Source organism: Molothrus ater, chromosome 5, assembly GCF_012460135.2.
Source record: "Molothrus ater isolate BHLD 08-10-18 breed brown headed cowbird chromosome 5, BPBGC_Mater_1.1, whole genome shotgun sequence".
Taxonomy (NCBI): domain Eukaryota; kingdom Metazoa; phylum Chordata; class Aves; order Passeriformes; family Icteridae; genus Molothrus; species Molothrus ater.
This window is the reverse complement of record NC_050482.2, coordinates 28773067-28798399: the sequence shown is the minus strand read 5'-3', so window position 1 is coordinate 28798399 and position 25333 is coordinate 28773067. Positions and strand designations below refer to the sequence as shown.

The 25333-nt window shown below is 38.6% G+C and overlaps 1 protein-coding gene across 2 annotated transcripts in view; it reads right to left on the bottom strand.

The window, feature by feature from the left end:
• PDZRN4 (PDZ domain containing ring finger 4) overlaps nt 1-25333 on the bottom strand; it is a 230828-nt gene that overhangs the window by 14943 nt on the left and 190552 nt on the right. For both annotated transcript variants that reach the window (XM_036401809.2, XM_036401810.2), the window contains 3 exons: nt 24376-24629; nt 22707-22809; nt 1944-2042 (listed from right to left, as the gene is read on the bottom strand). In XM_036401809.2, the coding sequence (XP_036257702.1) occupies nt 1944-2042; nt 22707-22809; nt 24376-24629 (456 nt within the window). The remainder of the gene's footprint in view (nt 1-1943; nt 2043-22706; nt 22810-24375; nt 24630-25333) is intronic.

Genomic DNA, 25333 nt, shown 5'->3' with positions numbered 1-25333 from the left:
AGAAAGGGTTGGGAACATATGATTTGCAAATTAATACTTTACCACTGTCAGGCATTAACCTTCAGCTGTCAGAGCATTAAAAATTAATGAGACACCCTTTTCTCTGGAAGTTCACAATGGACTGAGAAGCTTCTGCAGCAGTTGATACCTCTATACAAATGGGCCTGTCTTTGGGCACGATTCTTTTTCTTCCATGGAAACATTTACTATTAAATTATTTTCTTAGTAATCAATCTGTTCACAAGGAAACATCAAAAAAACCCGAAGGATCCATATTGTATGGATCACTCACAGGTCCTGTAAATCATGCCTAGTCTGAACCAGTTAAATTTAAGTTAATTTAACCTAAACAGATATTTAGGGCTCCAGTGATAGTTTATCAAAGACACTATAGCTCACCCCTGAGTAATTACCTACTGTTTGTTGCAGGACAATTCAATCTATCACCTTTCACTTGATGGTTGTCTTAAAACATTTACTTTGCCTCATTGTGATATAAGTTCTTTTTTCAAACCAAAATTTTGAGTTGGGCATTGAGTTTGCGGGATACATCTTCTATGTGTTAGATATTATTTCTTCTTGTGCATTGTCATAAAAAACCAATGAATCTGAAGTCCTTAATCAAGTACAAAAGATAATATCAATACATTCACTTTCAAAGGTCTGAGAAAATTTTATCATGTAGGATAAACAGAACATTTCAGATATAATCCTGGAATGTATTAAGAGATTCCTGAACTTTCTTTGCCCTCACAAGGTCAAACAGACAGCTTATACAACTGGTGGAAGATATATTCGTAGGTAATTTATATTAATTCCTCATTCTTGTTCCAAGGCTTTGCTCTTCAGCTTATTTAACATTGCTACCAGCCTCTTTATGTGTAATCTTCCCTTCATCCCATTCACTGATACATAGGAGAATTCTGTATTTTGTGATCCTCTCCATCCATGAGCTCCACTAAGAATTTAGAACCACAGAATGTCTCAAGGTGGAATCGACCCACATGGCCCCCATTAAGTCCAACAACCTCCTCCTCAAAGGACTACCTAAAAAAGCCCAACATATGACTAAAAGCTTTGTCTAGTTGCTCCTTTAATTCTGACAGGCTTGGTGCTGTGACCACACCCTTGGACAGCCTTATTCCAGGAACAAACTACCCTTTTGGTAAAGAACCTTTCTTTAATGTCGAAATTTGGTTCAACATGTCAAAAAAGTGACCAACTGGGATCACAGCTCATGCAGAATAATCAGCAGTGACCTTGGACTCAGAAGAGTTTTGTTTTACCCAGAGAAAAAAACATCTTTGGATGACTGGAGACTCAAACAGAGATGGTGTTCTTGGAAGTCTTGTGGACTGATCATGTGAAATGCTAACAATCTGTGCTGGGTGCCAAGTTTTCTGAGTGGAGCCAGTGAAAACCTGAGGATTCATCCCACCTCAGTATTTAGAATTCTATATTTTGGTTTTCTAACATATTATTAATCTCTCAAGCTACTCCCTCTACCCATCTCTGGTATGTCTGTGTGTAGCACAATTGTAACAAACACAAAAATAATACAATAATGATTGACTACTCTTAATATTACTGAGGCTGTGAGAATGCAAGCAGGGTTGTCGAGAAGGCACTTTTCTCCTCAAAAGCTCTGCCTGATCTCCATCATAAGGGCACATTTCTTTCAAAATTCAGACCATTCTCAGACTGCTTTACTAACTACAATGTTGTAGTTCAAGGCACTTACACTAAAGAAGCCCACTAGTAATTATTACTCTGCTTGGGCAACATGATTTGAGCTGATAATCTAAATGAATTGAGAGTGACATGAGCTGGCTGAGGACCAACACTTGTGTGCTCCTGTCTAAGAGCACTTTCATGTTGATTCCTTGGCATGTGTAGCCCTCCATGAACATCCCCCATGCTCCTCCCCAGTGCTATGTCCTTACCTCACTGACATAGATTCCGGCGTCCTCCTCATCATCGGTTCTGTAACAGACAGTCAGCCCCAGCTTCTCCTGGCTGCCAATGCGGCACAGCTCCACCTCCTACAAGAAAATTCACAGGCTTTTGTGGTGGCTCTTGCCAAGGTTGGAAAAAACTGTGCACAGCACACGGGAGCACCAAGCTGCTGAGATATTCACGGGGTATGACCTACTCATCCTGCTCAATCTTGAGACACAATGTTACGGGTGGATCTTTAGGGGAGAAATTATTCCATGAATTAAGAAGGAAATCCCAGTACAATGCAAGTTCAAGCTATACAGAAACTGTTTCATAAGACATGCCAAACTTTGAGAAATATAGATGTGCATTGATTTTGCAGGTCTTTGACTTTTGGGTAATAGAAGCTGACTTATAGTAGATTACATAGTCCTTCTAGTCGCATCACAATAGCTGATTTATGGCATGTAAGACAGACCGGATACCATCAATCAATCCATCACGCAAATGCCACTCCCTTCTGACAGCAATCCAAACCATAAAGCAGAAGTACAGGCTTCCATTTATGGCATAATTCCTTCCCGGGGCAGTGTACTGGTGATTCATTGCAGAAGCTGTTAGATAACAGAAAGATGCTTCAAGGAATCTCCTATGGAGATAAACAGCAGTGGCATCTTCCTCAATTGTGAGATGATGCAGAAAACATATTTTTAGTGCCAGATGTCCCAGCAGTGGCATCTCATGAAAAGTGCAAGTTTTTGGGCAGATGGTAGAGTGATAACTACTACATACACCAATCTGAGTTAAGCATCTTTAGGGTTTCATAGGGGAACCATTCACAAAAAGGCAAAGTGGCACTTGGTTTGAACACTGTGAAACAGATAGTTGTAATAAAGGAGGATGAACCCAATAACACAGAGTATTAGCTTGGTTTCAAGTAGGAAACTTTGGTTGGTATTTGTATGTAAAGAGAGTCTTCAGGTCACATTCGGACCCTGACAACTTCTGCTTCTGTGGCTATGCAATAAAAGGAGAGAGACCAACCTTTGCTTCAGTTCTCAGATACAGAGTTCTCAGTGATACAAAGCCTGCTCCCCCCCACCCATTCCCAGAGATGTCATACAGACTAATCCACAAACGGACTGGGTGCACAGCAGTGAGGACTCACTACTGAGTCCAGCAAGTTGTAGGGCCCAGTTGTCAAAAAGCACAACTTACAGAAAAACCTGTACTTCACACACATGGGTTAGCCAACAAGCCTCAGGATGTTTTCATCTCAGCTGAAGATCTTTCACAAAGTGCACTGCTATGGCTTGCTCCCCTGTTCCCTCACAAGAATTCAAATCTACACAGGTTTACTACCTGCACAAATCCTAGAAGCTTCTCTCTGGACTTTGGATATTCAGTGTCTTCATGAAAACAAATAAAATGTAGAAAAAACTCATGAAACCTGTAGTATTCAGTTTTTCTTACATATGGCAGGAGTTCTACATAGGGTGGTAAGGAGTGGAATTATTCACCAGTACACAATACACATTGGGTTTGAAAGACGAAACACAGAAGCATGTTTTATTAGGGAAGGGAATTACAGTGACCTGATTTTGGCATTGGGAGCAAAAGGATGTGTACTGGAGGGAGGCCTATTCAAAACCCATAGTAATTGATGCCTCCAGAGGGAAAGACCACTTGACTAGAACTGTAATATTAGGGAGAAATTACAGTAACAAAATGGCTTCAATTACAGCAACAAGGTATACTTTTAAGGAATAAAGAGGTTTGTGGTCCCTTGGAGGCCTATAAGGAAACCTAAATACACCATAAAGGACCGAAACTGGGACCTTTAAATCAAGGCAAACAGGGAGCTGTGCACAAGCTGAAATCCATTAACTTTCATTGTCCTGCTGGCACAACCTCTTGTATCCCCAAGCTGAGGGTGGACAGGGGCCCCAAGGACTGCTCTGAACACAATTTCTTCAGATGTGAATGACCTTAAAATTCTTGTGGATGGTTTGACTCAAAATACTACTACAAAACTGTACCAACATTTCAGGCTGCAAACAAACTGAATTCTCTTAGTGTGCTGGCTCAATGAGCAGAAAAAATTAACCATTTAGGGCATGAAAGAGCAAAGGAAAATGAGGATGAGCTCAGAGGCATCATCCTGTGTGTGCAAGAGATTTGCCAAAACCACCTCAGGGAAGCAGCTGATGACAAGTGTCAGTGACTAATGTCCTCTGGCTGGGCTGCAATAGCCCTGGCTGCACGCAGTGCTTGAGCTACCACAGCTTTCATTTCTCTGCCCAGTAACAGAGCTATAAGCTGAGGTTAGTACTTGGTAGTCTTGGACTATCTCTTTCTTAAATATAGTCTTATGACTGCACATGGCTGTGGCTGCTTAGAAGCTGTAGATACCTATAACTGAGGTCCTGGGACTTAGTATTAAAGTCCCCAACAACCATTTCATGTTTTTCAGTGTAGATGCAAGTACACACTCAAGTGATATCTCATTCAGCATGAGGGAGAAGGTGGGTAAGGTCTGTTGCCTTGCACTGGAAGTCATTCCAGATAACTTCCTTTTGCCCATGGCTCATCTGCATTACTAACCTCAGGCATCTCTTTTTTTTACAGGAAACACTATTCACCCTGGTCACAAGCAAACAGACCAGAGTTGAAAAATATTTTAGGAAAATTTAAAACCACTTTGCATGAAATAGTAAATCATCTCTCAGAGCAAAAGCCCACAAATCTGCTAAGTCTGTGTAATAAGCACATATGAAACAATTTCAATGGAAGAGCAGCAAGTGAAACACTAGAGAACCTGAACTATCACAGTCAAAAACATTTGACATAGTATTTTGCAACAGATGCTTTATAGTGCTGTGGAGTTTTTCTCCTCACAACTGGTCTTCAACAGAAGAAACAGTAGGTTTGGCAGCAGTGATGAATTTGCAAATAATTTCCTTCTCTGAAATATTTTTTGATATATGCATGCATGTGTGCGTACACACACACACACAGTCGCTTTCTCTTTGGCTTTTCTCTGTGTGCATGTAGGGACTGAACTGCCAGTCTTCAAGACTCAGCATTTTCAAAATATACGAGAAATAATATTTGGACATTCATGAATAGTGCTGACAGACAGATGATGGGAGGAGAGGGACTGAAGCTCAGGAAGAGCTCAGGAGATGATAGCCTTCCCCTCTTCTGGGCACACTGGGGGCAGCACCTCTCAACACTTTAAAGAGTATTTTGCTGCCAAGTGACAGATATCAATGCCAAATGGCTAAATCTTTGACTTGCTGCTTTTTTTCTCTGAGTGGCCAGAACAAAAATTCAGTGCATTTTCACAGTAAAGACAATACTTTAAAGTGTTTTGCCATAAATTATTTGGTTAAAAGACACACATGGAAATCAGAATAAGGACTATCCCTTCTTGAAAGACTGGGATGCAAACTTACAAAGTAGCCAATTTCTGCAGACATAGAAAAGACAGAAAAGAGATGCAGATCATGTAGGATTGAAATTTCCCTACCATCTCAAATTTATTGTACTTTACAAAAAAAAAAAAAAAAAAAATTAGGAATATCTTGCCTCATAGGACAGATTTTTTTAGCAGAGTTCCAGAAGTTTTCTGCTTTTAAGTCACTATTCCCTGCTTGATTGTAACTGCTTTGCTATAGTCACCTCATACAACTTTTTGTGACTTGTTTTCCTTATATATAAGCAGAAAAACACTACCAGAGTAGTGGCACATTAAAGAATAAACGATTGCAGAGCATTTGAAAAGCACTGTAAGAATACTATAAATACTCTACATCCTTCGAAAAACATCCCCATCTGCCTTTACAGCAATTGCTGAACCCACTCAAAAGACCGAGACAGACTATCAAAACTGTCACAGCTACTGAGCTTTCCTCACCCATACAGTATCCAGAGTAATGGGTCCAATGAACTCTGCCACTAGAAGGGGCAGCATCAAATCCAAACACAACAGTATTTTTCCTAAATTGTGTGATCAGTTAACATTAAACTCCCCATTACAATGAGAATATTATCTTGCCATTGAGACAAAAACCAAATTAATAGTCAAAAAACAAATTAATTTTAATTAGTGTTACTCCCCAGTGTAACAGAACTTGTTATTCATAATTCAAAGTTTGTATTTTTGTGACATGGAAAGACAGAAGATCCTAAACATTTTCAGTTTGTGATACAGTCAACTATTTAATTTCTAAGCATTAACTAGAATCTACTCATTCTATTTAGCTCCATTATCTTTAGAGGAAAAGATCAGTATAGTCTAGCCTGTAAAACCAAAACACCCTGCTTTCTTCCCTCTCCAGTTCAAACAACACTCCTAAATAGAGGGAAAGAAAAAAAGACAGGAATGAGAAGGGAAGCTTTGCTGTTTACAAGTATGGAAACAACAGGTTTTAAATTAAGAGCCAACACAGCAGGACATACATAGGTTTTAGAAAAGGAAATCACCGCAGCATACTGGAGAAGGATTCCTACTCCACCAGCAGAAAGAAAAAGTGCTGCCAATCTGGAAAAATTCCTTGTGTGGTGAAACAAACAATGTAGTTTGGTGATGCTGTATCTTAATCCTAAAATGTTTGAACCATGGCTGTCAAGTTCTATTTACAAAGCCCACAGTAATGTAATGGTGTTTTAAGGCAAAAGAATTCCAAGAGATGCACTCTATGGACATGTCTGTGGGTTCAGCAATTTTTCTGTACCAGTGAAGGATTACTAGTACCTTTTGGACCAAACCCAGATTATAATTCTTACTAGTTGATATTATTGCAATACCAAGGGACAAAAAAAACCCCAAAACTCAGCAAATAAAATGTTGTCCTTGTAGCCACCCAGAACAATGCACTTACCACTAATAAGTGAGTTAGTGCCCACAGCTAAGTAAGTGGTCATGTGCAGATTCTGAAACAACCCCATGAGATAAACCACCTTTATGTTTTACACCTTAACAGTCCACCACCAGGCAGAGCTCCAAATTCTTTACACTATTTACCTCATGGTGAGATGACCTAAGAGTTTGGAAATGTTAAAATACACAAAGGTTCAGCTTACAGGTTTTTTGATTATGTCCTTGTTTACCTGTAAAGCAGTGTCTTGTGTCAGGCAAGTTATTCTGTGCCACAGCCCTTTCCGCAGAAATCAAGGCTTATTGAATGGAACAAGGGGCCCAATATCTGATGATCCAAAGTGGAAAAGCATAGTGTTTAGTGTACATTTGAAGAAAAAACAACACCAAACTAATAAAGCAAAATAAGAAAAGAATAGTTACTTTTGTCTTTGTTTTTCCTTGTTACCTGTAGCAATTGCTGACAAGCTGCTTTTACTGTTCATCTTGCTAATGGCATAATTGACAGAATGAGTAATTGAATGAAGGAAGCACAAAAGGCTGAGATCAGAGTACTTACAGAATAGCTCAATAAGGAATTAACTGAGAAAGTACATTAAAGTCAGACCTATTTTAATAAATTAGTAACACTGAAAAAAAAATCCTCATCTATCAGGGCTGGTGCCAGTCTTCTGAGGCCTCAAACAGAAGAGCTAAGGGACTATGTGGATTACACACACCTTAAAATTAAGATTCATTCTGCAGTATCATCTTGATTCTGCACCTTTATGGGTGAGACCAACCTCCAGCTGAATTTTGGCTGCTTTTCACACTTTCTGTCACAGTTACTATATGAAGTTTCTGTAAGTAAGACAATTTTTTTCAGCTTCTTGTTAGTTTCTGTAAACTATGGAAACTAAGAAAAGATGAGTCTAAGTCTCATAAAAGTGTTTAGTAATTCCAGCTCTGCAGTTCTTGTCTCATCGCTTATCTTGCATCTCAATGATGCAAGCATTGAGATCATTATCAGACAGGGCTTCAAAGAGCCAAGCACCTGGCAGATGTTGCTAATATCATTCATTTTCTTGGTCTTTTCCTCCACCTAACCTGAAGGATTTACCTTTTCCAGGCTGCTAAATCACTGTTTGTTTACATTGCGACTTTGTATAATATTTAATTTTCATAATGCCACACACTCATCATCACTGGCAAGTAATTCTGCTCATGAAATAAATGTAATACAAACAGAACCTTAACTCTTTGTACAGGAACTGCTCAACCTAATGAAGCCCTAGGAGGGCTAACAGTGGAACTACTAAATAGAAAAAATTCATCTCAAATTCAGAAGAGATGATAATGGTACTACATGTCACATAAAATCATGCATTGCAAATGAGAGGGTGTAAAACAGAGGGTTTGTAGTAAAACAAACATCAGCAGCAGAATCAATGCAATTCTTTAGACTTCATTTTAAAGCAGAGTTTATTTCACCTCGAATTTGTACTGTGCAGGAGTTGTGAGTGTCACGTACAAATGATCAGGGTGTGTACAATGGGTAAGGTACACACTTTAAACAGTGTTTCAAACAGGTATCATGTGTCTCATAACCCAAATCATGCTCGCAACACTGAGCATGGCTTTTTTTAGAGGTTATATCTTTAATGGTGACCAGAAATAATCTGAAGAAACTCAGAAGAAAGAGATGTAAATCCTAGCATTGGTAGAATTCATCAAAACAATCCATTTCAACTGTGATCTTTTTTCAATGGACTACCTATCTTTGTTTAGATGAAGAGAGTCTGTAATGCCTCTGCTGTATATTTAACAAAGTAATTTCATACTAAGGCAGCTATTTCACTTTCAGGGTTGGGGTGGATGTTGAATATTTAATTCTTTACTTGCACGTGCATGTGTCTATATGTACAAACTTTTGTATATGACTGTATAGGCACTGCAGTACTTATATATCCGTGCAGTGCTTATGTATCTGTATGCAAATGCATGCCAGGCAGGCCAGTTACACTGCAGAAAATCTTTCCTGGCAATCATCTGACAGTTAATTTAAGAGCATGATTACAAATCTTGAAAACACAGTGACAGGGTATATGCTTATAATGAGAAAGTGAAAATGTCAGATCACCCCACAATCCACAGAATCAGAGTAATGACATTTGCAGCCATCTCTGGATTTCACTAACTTTTAATGACAAACCACATAGACTACCTATTTATTCATAAATGCAAAAAAGAAATGGCAAAAGGAAACAAGAATTTTCAGTTTCTAGAAAAGCTATTCTGTCTTAAGATAGATCAGTCCAACATAAAGCCCTTCTCTCACATTACCTCCATGACAGCTGAGTGTTTAGGGTGAGCTGCTGTAAAGAAACAGCTCACAGGAGAGCCTGTGTAGAGGAACTGCCTATCACTGCAGCTTTCTTAAGTGTGCCAATAAAAAAAGATCAAAACCGCCTGGGATTCTGGGGCTTCCAGACAGCAGGCAAGCAATACTGCAGGCAAACAAAGGCATCCTAGACCTCAGAACTATCCTAACATCATCAAGAGTTATGCTCTCCTGTCAAAGGGATTTTCCAGGAAATACATTAATGTCTTTGTAACACAGGCTAATTGAAGGCTATCTTACAGAAGTATTCAGTGTGAAACAGAGTGCAATGAAACAGCCCTCCCCTTCACAGGTCACTGCAGGGTCCTATCACATTCTTTTCACAATGAATAAGCTTGCATTTAAAAGCTTGCAGGGGATTTAATTTACAAACACCAGTTACTTTTACAAGAAAAACAATTCTTCTATCAGAAAAACAAAGCTTTTAACTGCTCTGCTATCTTCACCATGGAAGGTTACAAACACTGCAGGATTTTAGCACATTATAGATCAGTTTTAGAACCCATTCTGTAAATGTCTATGGAGATTTGGTCGAGTTCAGTGTTTCACTTTTAAAATCACTGACATTCTCAAGTTGTAAAAATAACCTAAAGAAATAAGTTATTTTTCCTCTCCTTAACAGTCCCAGTATGTTCTGTTATTCAGATTTCACACAGACCAGCACATCCACAATGTACTTGGGGGCTATTTGGATGGAAATAGAAAAAGCTATGGAGCAAGACAGAGCCAGCCTAGATGTAAACAAGTTGGAACTGCTGGCAGCTGTGCTGTTACAAATAAAATTGCATTCCCTGGTGTCTTCCACTTATCAATTTTGACAGAAGACTGTCCTGACTTCTCATAAACAGCATCGAAAAGGACAAATCACATTGGGTGTCAGATTTGCCAGAATGGATTTGGTTGGTAGCTTACCACAAAGAAACAGAGGGTTATCTCCATTCCACATGGTGGGGAAAAACAATGCTCAGTCCAAGGGGTGGGGGCTTTACCTTATAGGCTGATGTCTCATATAATCCTCATTTTTTAAAGTCAGGTTTAGATTTAAGAATCTCTGACACAAGATTTGTTTACATCAAAGCAGAAAGTAGAAATATCAGCAAGCATTTTTCAAATGCATAATCCAAACCCAAACACAATGTAGTATGAGAAATACTTAAAAATAAAACCACTTTCCTACTGATCCCTGCTTTATAGCTACTCTTAGAGCCACATGCTCTTTTGTGTCCAGACAAAGAAAGCTCTGGGATGGCAGGATGCTGTAGACAATGATACCAGTGTTAGAAAACAAAACAAAAGAAAACAAAAGGAGAAAAACCTATATTTAATTAATAAGTGCCTATATGCTTAAATATAGGCACCTCTTAATTAAATATGATTGTTCTGGGGGAGCAGAATTTGGCCCTGTAGCTGCTGAATCTTTTGATAATAAAGAAGCTCCAATGGGTGTGGGAATTCACTCTCACCCTGCAGCTCTGCATTTAAAGGATATTCTAGCTTAAAGACACATGGTGGACTTTAGAGTGAGTGTATGCCATATGGAAGTCAAGGAAGGAAAAAAAAATTCTTTACAAATTATAGGCTTCCTGGCTGCTAAAGGGTCAACAGCTGACAGTGTATCCTCCAGGAAATCACAAAACTTCTCTTGAAGCTTAGCTGGCATGCATGATACCAAATCTTCAGATTCCTGTCAAAATGATAAATCCAAAAAATCAACACTTATGAGAAATATTAAACCTAAAATACTCTAAATGCTATTGAAAAACAATTTTTCCCTATTGTCTGGATGATCACACTTACGGGAAAGTAAAATATCCACTGTCTTCATTCAAACAAGCCATGGTCTTACTTTTCTCCCTAATTCTTCCACCTTCCTATTTGCCCTCTTTACTTCTGCTCTTTTCCCATGGTGCAGTATGAATACTAATTTATTAGAGATACTTAACTACATACCTATATTATCCCATGATATGTATGCATATATATTTTCTCCTGCTTGAGACCCAGCACTCCTGGTATATTGTGTATCTGGGAAAACCATGAATACTTGCTTTCTGAGCAGAAAGATCCATGATGAAATGCTTATATGTAGTATTTTTCAGGAGTCAACTTTGGTCCTTGCTATTGGTGTTTCCCTCAATAGAAATGTGAATTTGCAAGGGTACAAGAGGAGGTTAAAGTATAATGAGCTAACTGATAATATGCAGTGAAGTTTCTTTTTCACTGATCTCAGATCCTACACTGTCACTTTTTTCTCATTAAACAAAGTAGGTGGAATAGCACAGACAAGGCAGAAACTGAACCTTATGTTAAAATGAGATAAGCAGACTGGAGTAGTAACTATTCTATTGTGCAGTGTATGTGAACATGCTAAACTGTCACATTGGTTTTTGCTCCTTGAGGGTGGGGAAAACAAACCCAACAAACTTAAACCAGTTCAATTTTTTTTTTTTCCTTTTGGGGCTTTCCAGATTTTGCTCCCACATCTGTTTTCTAATGGAAATGGCTCTGATGCAGAATGTTATAATGGACCTTCTCTTGGTTTTCAGGTAGGAATACAGTACTCCATATCTGACAAGAAGTTCATTAACTAATTAGAGGGCTGGAGTACATCTCCAAAAAGGGAAAGCTGGGAGAACTGCATTTGATTAGCCTTTTGAAGAGAACTCACCTACTCAATAAGGAGATATTGTTGCTTCCTTCAGACACCAAATGCAAGAGTCCAGAGAAGTCAGAACCAGACTCTTCTTTGAGATGCATTGTGACAGCCACATGAGACAACAGTCATCAGTTGCTACTCAGGAAATTCCAGTTAGATATTTAGGGAAGTGCTTCTTTACTATGAGGGTAATCAAAGACTGGAAGAGTTGTCCTGAGAAGCTGTAGACTATAACTACAAGTTATAGACTACAACTATATCAGCTGTATAATCAGTATCCATTTCTTTGCTCCTCTACAACAGGTTCACAGCAATTTCTGGACTTGCCTCAAATAGGGGTAATTGAAGGCCACTTGGAAAATTTAGTGACAATGTCTATGGAAGGGAATGAGACAATATTAGCTCATGACATCAGTGCTAAAATCTTTACAGTGACTTCTACATTTCTGATTATCCTTCATTGTGTTGGAGATTAAGGTCTGGAAGGGATCCAGGAAGTGCAAAAGCTCTCTGTACTTGGAAACCAGTCTCCACACCTGAGACTGTCAGATATATGCTTCTCTGTCCACGAATGTCCTCTTTGATACTCTGGAGTTTTCCTGGCCCTAATGGTATAAAAACATTCAAATCTGTCACACTTCATTGGGTAGAAGTAAACCTGTTGAAAGTAATAATTTCAACATTATAAGGCCAGGAACTTCAGGTCCCCAGATGATAGCTGCTCCCCTTTCAAAAAACCCATCTACCTCAGCTGTTTCTGGTTCCCAATTCCCTTAAGTCTAATAAAGAACCTCTTCACAGCTTACAGTTCTTTCTAAACTGGAGCAAGCACCTTTTTCTAGACAATATACCTTAGATGCACAAAGTCCAGAGATTTAAGGGGCGTCATAGCTGCAGTTCAGATCAGCTGAAAATCACTTAGAATAATTAGCTTTCACAATATAGTAAATGAAATAATAAATTAAACCAATACAATACAATAAATTTCACCTAGTGCAGGTAAAATTATACTTTAAATTTGCTGTATTTTAAAATACTACTGCTGAGTACTTGGCTCTATAAACATCATTGTTACTGCTGCCTGCCTGCTTTGGGCCTGAAATGTGTCAGAAGATTTATCTGCCTCATCAGCACTTTCTAAACACCCAGGCCGCCAATCGAAATCGGGAGGCATAACAGATGTGCCAACATCTGCTGCAGCAAGCACTTATCTGGACAGTGGAACACATAGCTGCAGATTCAAACTCTTACCCAGTTACAACTCCATGTGTATGGACAGCCTAGATCTACAACTGTGTGAAGGCTATTTTGGGATATTAAATGAAATCAAGTGAAAATGTAGTTTTTCAATTACATTTGTGAGAAATATACCTTCCTGTAATTCAGTCAGACACAGGAAAGGCAAAATACTATGAAAAAGCTAATTTTAAAGTTGACCTTAGAAATTCTTAGAAAGCACTATTACAATTCCATCTCATCAATGGTCTTGTTTACCTTGAGGTACACACACATTAAAATATGTTTAGTTAAAATATGCACATTTTAATCACATACATTTGCCTATAAATCAAGCACATGAAGCAATAAGAAATTACTTTCAAAACACATTTTGATTTTCCTGGCACCAAAGTGAAGTCTATGGGCACCACATCCATGCTGAGTTTCAGCTGTTCAAACTTCTGTTGCACATGGAATGCCCTCTACCCCCTAACATACACTTGTGCAGATTGATAAAATCATGAGATGAAATACAAAGCAAACTCATCTTCTGCTTTTTGATGCACAATACAGTTTCACCTGTATTCCTGCTCACCAAACCATGCCCTCTAGGAATGACTATCACATTCTCTTTGAAGAGATCCCTCATTAAATAAAAAAGCAAACTCCCAGAGAAAAGGCCTCTCCTGCTTTTTTTTTGATTTCTCCTCTGAAAGCCCAGCATGAATAATACTGAAACCTTGTTTTAAGCCCAGTTTATTGTAAAAGGTTCCCTCTTCCTAGGGTGACTCAGCCCATGTTTCCTGTGCTCTAGGATTTCCTAGGATCTAAGCTTTAAAAAAGCAACATTATAATAAACTGGTTAACATGACTGAGGCTACTTTTAAAAGAATATGTAAAATAAATTATTACCTCTCATATTTTGTCTGTATAGCTAGATTTCATGTTTCCAAGACAAACTACATGAACATTCAAGTAGAAGGCATATGAAAAATAGCATTAATAAAACCCTTAGAAACATTTTGACTGTAAAGCATATATGGAAGTATGTGGAATAAGAATGTAAGAACTGTCTAAACAAAGAATTTCTCTAAAACAGAAGATTTATAATCCACAGATTTCCATAAATATGAAAATATTACCAGCATCTTTCTCTTCCTTCACTGACTGAAAAGCACATTCCATACATTGTAATGTTGCCCAGCAATAAAGTGTTGCTGAACTAAAGTCACTTTTCTTCATTTTCCTAGAACAACATAAGCTCTGACAACAAGTAAGAATTTTTATTAGCTTCCAGGTGAAATAAGGAGTAACCCTGTGCTTGTTTTATGAAATCATGAAACAGAATGAATATCACTGACTTGATATATATTTTCTCCTGTTTTAAAACACAATAAATGGTAATAACCTTGATAAATTTGTCCATGCCAGTTTTGTGTCTTTTTCTCCCCATTCTCTCATGCTCCTCTGCAGTTGTGGACACAATTCAAATCCCTAAATTGGCTTATTTGTTACTTAGAGGAAGTGAGATGACAGCAAATTCATTCACTTTGAATGTCAGGATTTTGTGATGATATACAGCAATACACTCAAAATCAGCGAACAACTGTGGCAGAAATTACCCTGACATTGCCTTCTATCTAAATGACCCAATGACTAGCAAGGAAGAAGAGTGATTTAATGGCCAGAAAAGAGATGCTTTACAATTAAAGGCTTCTGGTTTTTATTGCCAGTTCTGCCACCGATTGACATGGCAAGTCTCTCAATACGACTGTCCTTAGTTCACCCTCTTGTGAATTCATGTAGCAATACAGGACATCATAACACTGCAGAACCTCAATAGAATGGTTTTGTTTAATTTATTTATACCTGAAAAGTGACCTCAGTATTTAAAAGACTAATGAAAAACTAAAAGAAAAGGGCTGCTCCTTTTATCAATCCTTTGCTCATTTACAGTGTACAATGGGCCACAGTTAGGGAGAAATTCTATGTTTATTATTGTCTATGGGTAAATTATACTGATGTAAATTCAAGGGTATTTTAAAAATACATAATCTTATGCTGTTTTATGCCAAATGCATGTTCAGTCTTCTTTTAATTATTATCCAGTGTTATTAAAAGAAATAAAGCAAAAAATATTCCAGTGCCACTTTCCCCTTTTTTATTTCAACTGTGACCTTTTCTATTTTTAGTCAATAGCTGGCTCACAGGCCGGGCATTTGCCACCCAGAACTCTTTTGAGTTAACAGGAAGAAATCACAAGGAAAGGTTTTAGAAGCCCTGATCATGATAAGTACTTCCTCAGGTCCAACTGAAACAACTCTAAATGAAACAACTCTAATAATCTATTTACTAATCCAGGAGAATTCCTTACAAGATAGCTTTAAACCAGATTCCATTTTTTCTCTTTATATTTGTATGGTAGAACAGGTGGAATGGGGAAAAAAAAAGGCCAGTCACCCCAAGTTCCCACAAACCTGACTTTCCTAAGCAGCCAAGACCACAAACTACAGGCACACACATACCTGTTTCCCTTCCTTCCTAATACTTCTTATCAGCAGATACCATATAATATTAAAAAGTGACACAAAAAAAATGAGAAGAATGGTGTCAGTAAATGCCTCTATACCATGGGGCAACCATGATTCAGCTGTAACTGCTAGGTTTGAATCAATGGTCAGAAAAGAAACAGTGTACCAAGTGTCCCTCCTATGATAAGAGACTGAGAGAACTGGGGTTGTTCAGCCTGGAAAAGAGAAAGCCTCAGGAAGAACTTAGAGCAGCCTTCCACACCTAAGGGGGGCTACAAGGGAGCTGGAGAGGGACTTTATACATGGGCATGTCATGACATAGGACAAGGGGTAAGGGCTTTAAAATGAAAGAGGGCACATTTAGATTAGATATTAGGAATGAGTTCTTCACTATGAGGGTGGTGAGACACCCAGAGAAACTGTGGATGTTCTGTCCCTGGCAGTGTTCAAGGCTGTGCTGGATGAGACTTTGAAAAACCTGGTCAAGTGAGAGGTGTCCCTGCCAATGGTAGGGGCTGGAACTGCATTACCTTTAAGGCCCCTTCCAATGCAAACCATTCCACGATTCTATGATGAAGTCCCAAATTATCTAAGCCCACTTTGAGCTGTCAGTTCAGTCCCTTCACCACAACAGCAGCTCCATAAGCTAAGGCATGTGGTGAGAAGCATCTGCTTTTTCCATTGAAAATCTACAACACAGCAAGTTTGTCCCTATTTCTCCTACCACACCAGTCAGGTCTGATAACAATGGAAAGACACAACCTTGTCCAGCACTTCAGCTCTTCTAAACTGCAACACTCGTATCTCTATAAGGATCCACATTTCTCAAAGCCTTCTCTTTTAAATTGTCTGGTGGTTGCTGAATTCAAAAACTGCCTTTTATTTCCTAGAGGTGCATTTTGTGATTTATCTCCAATTTTAAGACGTTCAGGGTAAAATATAAAGATTCCAATCACAGTAGAAAATATAGTGAAAAAACAAGCACAACCTGATATCTAGCTTCATTGTGCAGAAACACTCATCAAGTAACAAAACAAAAGAGCCTGACAGCAGCAATCAGCAGTGCTGGCAGGGTGTGCACAGAAGCCGTTTCCATAAAAACCTGTTTGTTCAGGTGCTAGCAATTGAGGAGGAGTTCCAGTTGTGCTGCTGCAAGCTCCTGTAATGCTCACACAGGGGTGCTTGCAGATTATCAGAGCTCTGGAGGGAGCTGTTACAGGCCATCAGCTCAGTAATCCTCATGTTAAAAAGGCCCTAAATATGTATTCACAAGATAGACAGACCTGTTTGTTTTATTGGTTATGTAATCCATGTGTTGAAAACGTCTTAAATAGGAATTCACCAGGCAGGCAGGTCTCTCCTGGACTATCACAGCAGTGGTGGGCTGTTCACTGAGAATGAATGTCACTGAGACCACTCTTCAGTGGCCCACGAGAGCCTCAACCCATAAATACTTATAGGTGTTCAAGTAACTTTATTCAGATAAACAGCCTCACTCAGACTGCTAATCTGAAATTACTCCTTTATTTCTACGGAAAAAATGCCAATAAAAATCAATCACTTCAAAAGTGTAATGTCACAGAACTGATAAATTTGAATTTGCTTCTGAAATACCTTCCCTCATCACAATGGGGTGAGTATTACTGGAAGAGGGAACCAGTGTGTTACTGCTGCACTGTATCTACTGCAATGCTCAGATACAGTAGAAGAAACAAGAAAAGCAGGGTAAAATTTTCCCCTATGCAACTTTGTCCAGTGGAAAGATGTCTACACAAAGACTTAGTCATGGCCAACTCCAAAAGGTTTCTAGTTCATCTCTATTCAAGGCCCATTTTTAGTTTGTGAAAACAGCTGACAGCATCTGATCCAGAAATGCTCAGGTTAATAGGAAACCTTAGGAATTTCATCAGGTTTGGATAAGGCCAATAGTAAATTTGATGGACTAATCTAAGTTTACAGTTAACAGATTTATGAGTGCAAATACTTATCAAAACATTTAAATGAATGGCTGTGCATAACCATAAATTAGCATTTGCATTCAACATGCATACACACACATTTATTTCCTTATTCTGATGGAAAAATCTGTCCCTTGGTTCTACAAATCAGAACATGATCTTAAGAGTAATAATTTTTGCCCTGAAGTATTAGCCAACCCTCAGAGCACTATGCACTGCTGTGCTTAGGAGGAGGATGATGCAGTAAAGCAACTTGCCTATGAATATTCTAATTTCCAGAAGTCTTATTTTCTATAGCACAGGAAGAATCCACACAGCATGTGCGTAGTTTTCAGCTCATGCTCCAAGTGGGAAAAGTCTCACATGGTTTTTTCTCAAAATGTTTTTTTTCTCACATGGTTTTTTCTCAAAATACCATGCTCTTTCCTCCAAGAACTCTTATCCTTTCATTGCCTGGACACAAAAGGCTCCATAAAACATGACCACAGAAAGATTTTACTTGCACATGATTCATGTGGCTGTCTTACTGATATGCACAAAAAAGTAACTGAGCAAAAAAGGTAACATAAAGCTGCTCAATGGTTTCTAAGTGAAGAGCATCAGAATACCTCATAATTTCATATAAGGTCAATTCTATCCTAAGCAACTTTTCAGAGGTATTGGTCTTAAAACTATCCCAATCTATCAGGACTAGCATTGGTGTGTAATAAAACTAAAGTCATCAGACACAGGTGGGCTAACACAATGGCTGCCATTCTCCCTTTTTCACTCTGAGATGTTTCCCTCCTGATATGATGGACTGTTGATATAATTTTCCAGGCTCCTGAAAGCTGAAACAATCACTTGTGCCTAGAAATGAAAATAATCAGAGCTAGAAAGTATTTTAGGCAATTATTCTGGTTTCCTTTGTGCATCCGCATTGACTAACACCCAACCTTCCTCCAAAAAACAACCTCTCAATGTTGACAGCAAATTTAAGTATAGTCTTCCTCAGATATGCAACAACAGAAAATGCAAACCACTTCTATTCCTTCTCAGGGATGCCTGCTTTTGCTGTTTGGAAGAAGCATTCAGCTGGAAATGAGAATCTTTTCCTATCTGAGATATATGAGGTTTTAAAAGCTGTAATCCCCCAGCAGAAAGCAATCACCTCCCATTCTGCTTTTGCTCAAAAGCTACTTCAGTAAATACATGGTATGAAGGTCTCTGCCCGTGGATAAGGACCTGGTGACTAAACAGCATTACCAGCTTGTGCCTGCTTGTAACATCTTATTTTCTTGTCTCATTAGACTGATTGTGTAGGACCAGACATCAGTGATACTTTGTTTTGACCGGCTCTGTCTTTACAACATCCTTTGTTGGTTATCTTTTTTGTACCTATTTTTAACTGTCCCACCATTTCAATGACTCTGTCCCCTTGATTGCTGTATTATTACTATTAATGCTCCGAAACAAGTATACAAAGTTTCTCTCTCCTGGATAGTAGGCTTAGAAATGTTATTAAGAGTGCACCATTAGCTTACTTATTCCTCCCGAGTACCTGTAGCCTCTATTCTTACAAGGACAAATTTTAGAGCAAAGTTTAACACATATTTACTGGGGACTGTGACGCTTTTAGTCATCTCACCTCAGTAGTACCAGCAAGGGGGATCTATAATCTAAACTCACTTGTCCAGCAGCTGAAAGCCACTCATAGTCAGGCTGGGTGGGTTTGTTCTGAATATCTCTGGCTCTCTTTCAGTGTTATTGATTGCAAGTCCAATGGAGCACTTACACATCAGTCCATTCCTGCTTCTTAAAAGTCCTCATGAGTATCTGGCTATGCAAGAATTGCAAATCTTTTGATGCCTTTCTGCCAACACTGACTGATGTGGGCTCTGCCTTAACATCTACCAGCAATTCATATTTCTTTTAGGACAATTTTTGCAGTAGCAACACAAGGATGCTCAAGTTGGCAGATGAAAATCCCCCAGCTTCATCATCTTCCCGGCCAATTGTTTAAAGTATGGTACTGTATGGAGCCTAATGAGCCTCCCTGGGAGTGCATCCTTCCAAGACAATTGGCTCATACTTGAGTTCATTGCATTGTGACAATCTGATCACAGCCCATGGGGCTTTTCTAGCTTACAACTGGAGTAGAAGAGTCTTGTAAGTGTCTAATCCTACCACTGCAAGTGTAAGTCCATAGCCCCAGTGCTGGCTATCATATATGATCCTCCTCTTGGTCTCTTGTGGTAGCTCAGGTACTTAAACACCAGCACATATTTGTAAGCAAGAACCAAAGTGATCAGAGTTTTTCAGGTCATTCCCTCTCTTGAAAAACATTTTTGTTTCCAGCACCTCCTTTGCTAATCATCTTATTTCCTTACTTCCTAATGTGGCTGTAGATTTTGTGTTTGTGTCTCAGAACTGATGCATTCTTCATTTACAAACCATTTCTAGGAAATAATGAAGTGTTGTTCTAGTTCTTTTTCTGCCCACTATCTTGTTCCAATTCCTTTCTGAAATCTCCAGGTTTGGATTTTAATCCATTTAAAATTTTTGCCATGGAGACCTGTGAGCAACTTATCTCCATCCTTTCGTACAATGGGAAAATTAATGTGCATTTTGGAAACAGAACCATGCTCTTGACAGTGGCCAAGTTTTTGACTGTGTGTGATTAGCTAAAGTTCAACCAGAAAGTTGTCACAAATTAAAAAACAACTATAAAAGCAAGGAACACTGATAAAATCCTCCGTCTAAATAAAGCAGAGTAAAAACAATAAACACAGGATAAATCAATCAGTGTGAGATAGAGAACACTCTGTGGTTCTTCCATCCAGCCTGCAGACAGAGGGGTGGCATGAGCAGGGCTTCTGCACCCTTCTCCATGCTGCTTTCACCCTAAGATGGTGGATATGATGTGTTAAAAATCTAGAAACAAAGCAACACACTTTTGAGACAATATTAATACAGGAAGTAATATAAAAGCTAGTCTTTAATTGGAGATCTCCAAAGGAAAGTGAGGAAAAATTCCCACATCACGTAGGGCGAATACGGTTTTGTAAGTTTAGCATTGGAGCATAGCCTCCACTCCACCCACTGTCCTGCTGCTCCTTCCCAGGACCATCAACAGGAGCTGGGAAGTTCTTTTTGACTCTGAGACTCTGTTTTGGGATGGGGGTATATAACTCTGAGGACAATGATCTCAGTTTTTCCAGATCACTGGTTATGGCAAGGGAACTTAAAAAGGTCTTACAGGGACCTGAAATAACAGATAATACAACCAGTGAGTAACCTAAACCATAATATTACCATATGGGCTTAAACTTTGGGAATATCTTTAATGTTTAGAGCTCTGCTAATTAAAGGCTGTGAGATATTCTTGTTCCTCCTAAAAACGCACATATTTAGTAGAAAACATTCTTCTCAAAGGAGTCTAGACAGTTTCTTTCCCATTTAAATTTCACATCAAACATTTCATTTCAGTCACTCAGTGTATATGCCTTGGGCAACTGAATCACAGCTAACAGCAAATTGATGACTACGATGTTGTGATTAGCAGAGAATACAGGCAACTGAGAACCTGTCCAAACAATTACTGTAGTCACAGTATTTATGCCAGCCATTATTAGGGATAAATAATGGCCACAAAGAGGACTTGATTCCACCAGGTAGACCCTTTAAAAATTGTCACTGATATTCTTATTAAATGGTGAAAATTATTTCTATTTTAACGTTTTAAAAAATATTTCTAGATGCTTACATTCCTAATTAAATTAAATATTATCAGAAAAAATAGTTTCTATTACATTTCAGGAACAAGTATCATGAACAAACACACTTGACAGAGAAATTTAATATTGTATTACACAGGGGGAGTCAAAATAAAACTTAAAGTCTGAGACTCTGATGCTGTGAGACACTACACCAAAATCCAACTGGGAAGAAATAATCATTTCACTTATCCATAGCAATGATTTTTTGAGGAGTTCAAATAAAAGTTTGCTTGTTCTGATGAGATCCACTGAGTAGACATTATTTGATTTTCCAGATTCCCCTGTCTGCTAGAAGAGCAATGGGCTGAACGTGCAGTTGAGCATCTTAGATGCTAAAGGCACAATAAAATTGAACTCACTGAGTATTTGCCAAGGCTTTTGCCTTTCATTTAATTTCCAAATGCCATCCAGTTATATGAAACCTTTAAAAGGGTTTCTTAAGGTAGAGCAAACAGGAAGTTAGGATGTTTTTAATCTTGTATTAAAGATTTTAAGTTGTTTATAATCATTAAAACACAGTAACTTGAACTTATGAAAAGACTCAGCACTTTAATAATAAAAAGAACCATCTGCTTCTTATGCCTGTTCCTATAAATATTTTGTTACTAGATGCCAGTGGAAAACATGAAAAGCTAATGACTGACTGACAAGTAGATTATTTAGATACTGAAATGAAAATCTAATGAAGAGCAACATCACTAATCATATGTTATCATTTTGGGAAGCTTCACATAATGATTTTCCAGTGACTCAGAAACACATCCACCCTTGTCACCAGACAGTGCAATACATCAGCAGCAAAGGGAGATTTGTGGTACAGAGCACAATCTCTTATAATTGCAATACTTACAAGGTCAAATATCAAAGAGCAAGTAATAAAAAACTATATTCATTGTCCAATTTTAAGCATGATCTTAAAAACAATCAAGCACACAACCAAATATCTAGAAGACTGATTTCTAATGCATGAAATACAAGGACAATTGATTCTTAAAATTAGAGGCAGGAAGAGGAAAGCAATTAAACTTCCAGTAACCATTTGTGGAAAGGCCTGCTTTAAAGTGTTAAAACTACTAAAGAGAAGCATTTGAGTTACAGTCTCCACTACACAAAGACAGAACATGTTAAACAAGCCTCCTAGACTTGTATGTAGTCACCCACTATTTGAAAGCAGAATTCTGCTTTCAAATTTCACATCTTTAGCCCAACCCTAGCCTATCTCCAGTAAATCCTGTGACATCACACAGGTATAACACAAAACTGCCTTTTGTGATGATTTTTAAGAAGTATTCCCACTCTTTTTCTCAGCGGAGCCTACTATCAGCTGTGTAAATGTCATATCTGTAATAACAGAAAGAGACGGTGAAGTGTGCCCATGATCTTACCTCATACTCAAAGTCCTCTGGTCTATCTGCATCAGCAGGCAGGCTGGAAAGATACTCATTGCCTTCATAAAATTCATGCTCCACTGGGTGAAGAGAATGGCAGCTATGTGGAACAAAGCAGTACAATAACAATAGATGAGAAAATATGGGTTTTTTAAATTAAAAGGTCCCACCTCACCCCCCTCCACTGTCAGCTCCTCCCCCTGCTGCCAACCCAGTCTCACTTCATAGTTTTCTCATCTCAGAAGTGCTTCTCTGAATGGCTGGACAGCCTGAAAGAGCCAAGTACCTCAAAGAGCCAGTACCAAGAAGCAGCACAAGCTGTTTTCCCTGCAAAAGCTCATGCTCTGATTGAGTTCATTTTGCTGGGTTCATCTTTAGGCATATTTACACAGGGTGATTTCTTAAAAGGGTCTGGTTTGAACCCAACAGCTTCACTGTGACATTTTAGATTCCTTACACTCATAAATGTACATAACTCCAGATTTGGGTGCTGTGTCATGGCTGAGGGCATCTCACTAATTATCTGGTCATAGTCTTGAACAGTCTACAGGCTGTATCAGGCTCACAAACTGCTCGAGAACTCATGTAAAATATCTTGCATTATCTTCTTAAGTGGTAACAACACGGTGAAGTGCACTTGAGCAACTGCACAATTACAAACGTTAGTAAACTGCACTGTTAAATGGGTTTGGAACACAAAGAATGAGGTCTTTACAACATCTTCAGACCCAAGGCTGGATCCCAACCATGTAGTATCCTATTTTAGCAGAGGTTGAAAACTCTTCCCCATGCTGAGGGCATTGGAACTTCAATCACAGTAGCCCAGAGTTTAGAAAAACCCAGTAAAAACTCAGAAATACATGTATCCTGTTCCTTGCTGTGCAGCAGTCAGCAGTAAGCCAAATCCATCTAGCCCAGAATTTCTAAAAACGGACCTATATCTAAGTTAAAAGTGTCATGTTCTGCATTAGCATCAATTCTGCAAACCCACACAACATGCCAGCAAATCAGTGAAAAGGCTCTAGGGCTATAATATTTTTTGGCAGGCTACAGAGGGTCTGTAGGGTCATCTGAGATCACCCACGACATGATGTTATTTATGAGGTGGGGTTAAAAGAGGAAGAACCCTACATCCTATTTATGTATAAGCACCACCTGCTGGTGTTTGCACCCAATTCAATTCCAAAGAGAGATAATTTAATTAATATATTTTGCCATATGACAGATGAAATGGTACTTTTTGATATCTATATTTTTGGAATTGTTTTGCTTTTGATAAGGGGAACTTTATATTAAATCACTTGTTTCCTTGATTTGCTTTTGTAAAAAAATTGGAAGAAAAGAAAACAAGACAAGCTCTTTCTAGGTCTGAAGAAGCCTTTTTGGTACTTTGGAACACAGAAGTGTTTTTCTCCTTGACCAGGGCTTAGCTTTGGATGAACGATACATAAACACAAAGTAAACATGTCTGAGATTCCTCCCTGTAGCCTTCACCTACAAGCAGAGTTTAGGAAAGCTGTCACTGAAGCCTGAATGGGATAGTGTTTATCAACAACATTTATTATTTATTTAAAGTGTTCCTGAGACTTTTTCAGGAGAAGGCTAAAAGATCCTCCCTGCAATGCCTCAATGCTGCAGGTAAACAGCAGAAAAAGATAAACCATACCTATCTGAAAGTAGAAAAGGGCAGATATCTGGAACTGGTGGTGTGGAAGGCCTTAGCTTGGCCAGAGCCATGATATGCTCAAAAGTGATGTCAGTCTGAGTGCTGGCATCCATAAGCCGAACATCCTGAGAGCCGCTGTGAGCTTTGGCAGCTGGGGCTCGTCGTAAAACCTGAACTACAATGGGCTCCTTGGCATTGCGGAAAGCTTCCACGGCTTCCTCGTGAGTGGCCTTGGAGAGGTCCTTCCCATTGACCTAAGGAAAACAGGGAATACAGCCAAGGTGAGAGAAAAGGCAGCATAAAAACATGGGTGTAAAATATAGAGGGATGAATTATTTGTGCAGCACATCAAGCCACCTGATGACATTGACGAGCATATTTTGGTATCCATGCAAGAGGGAATATACAGCTGGGAGGAGAAATAAGTTCTTTAATCTTTGCCAGAAATTAGAAATGGTTTGAACTCTTCCATAACTGTCCCACCCAATGGAATCCAAACACAACAAAGAAAATACAATATTTAGAAAGTAATTTAAATTATTTCCTCTTATTTTATTAACTTTGTAAAACACAGCTAAAATAGGAGGGGTGCGTCTAATTTTGAATTTCAGCATTTTCTGCGGCATGAAATAGTTTTAAAGGATTTCTGGCATAGCACTGTTATTAATGCAGATATCAATAAACATGTCTCTGATGTCTAAAAAGAAACAAGGCCAATTTTCAATGTTTTGTCACTTATCTGCTATGGCCATTATATAACCATTAAGACCACAGATAGGAAGATTGGACTAGCACAGTCAGATGCTGGTTCTTTCAAGGAAAGAGAACTAACTCAATAAATAATTTGCTATGAACAGACAAATAATCAACCAGAGAAAATTACATTGCAAATGTAGCATAGCTTGGCAAAACTAAAAGACTGTGCCAAGGCGTCTCTCCGCTACAGGCAAAGCAGCAA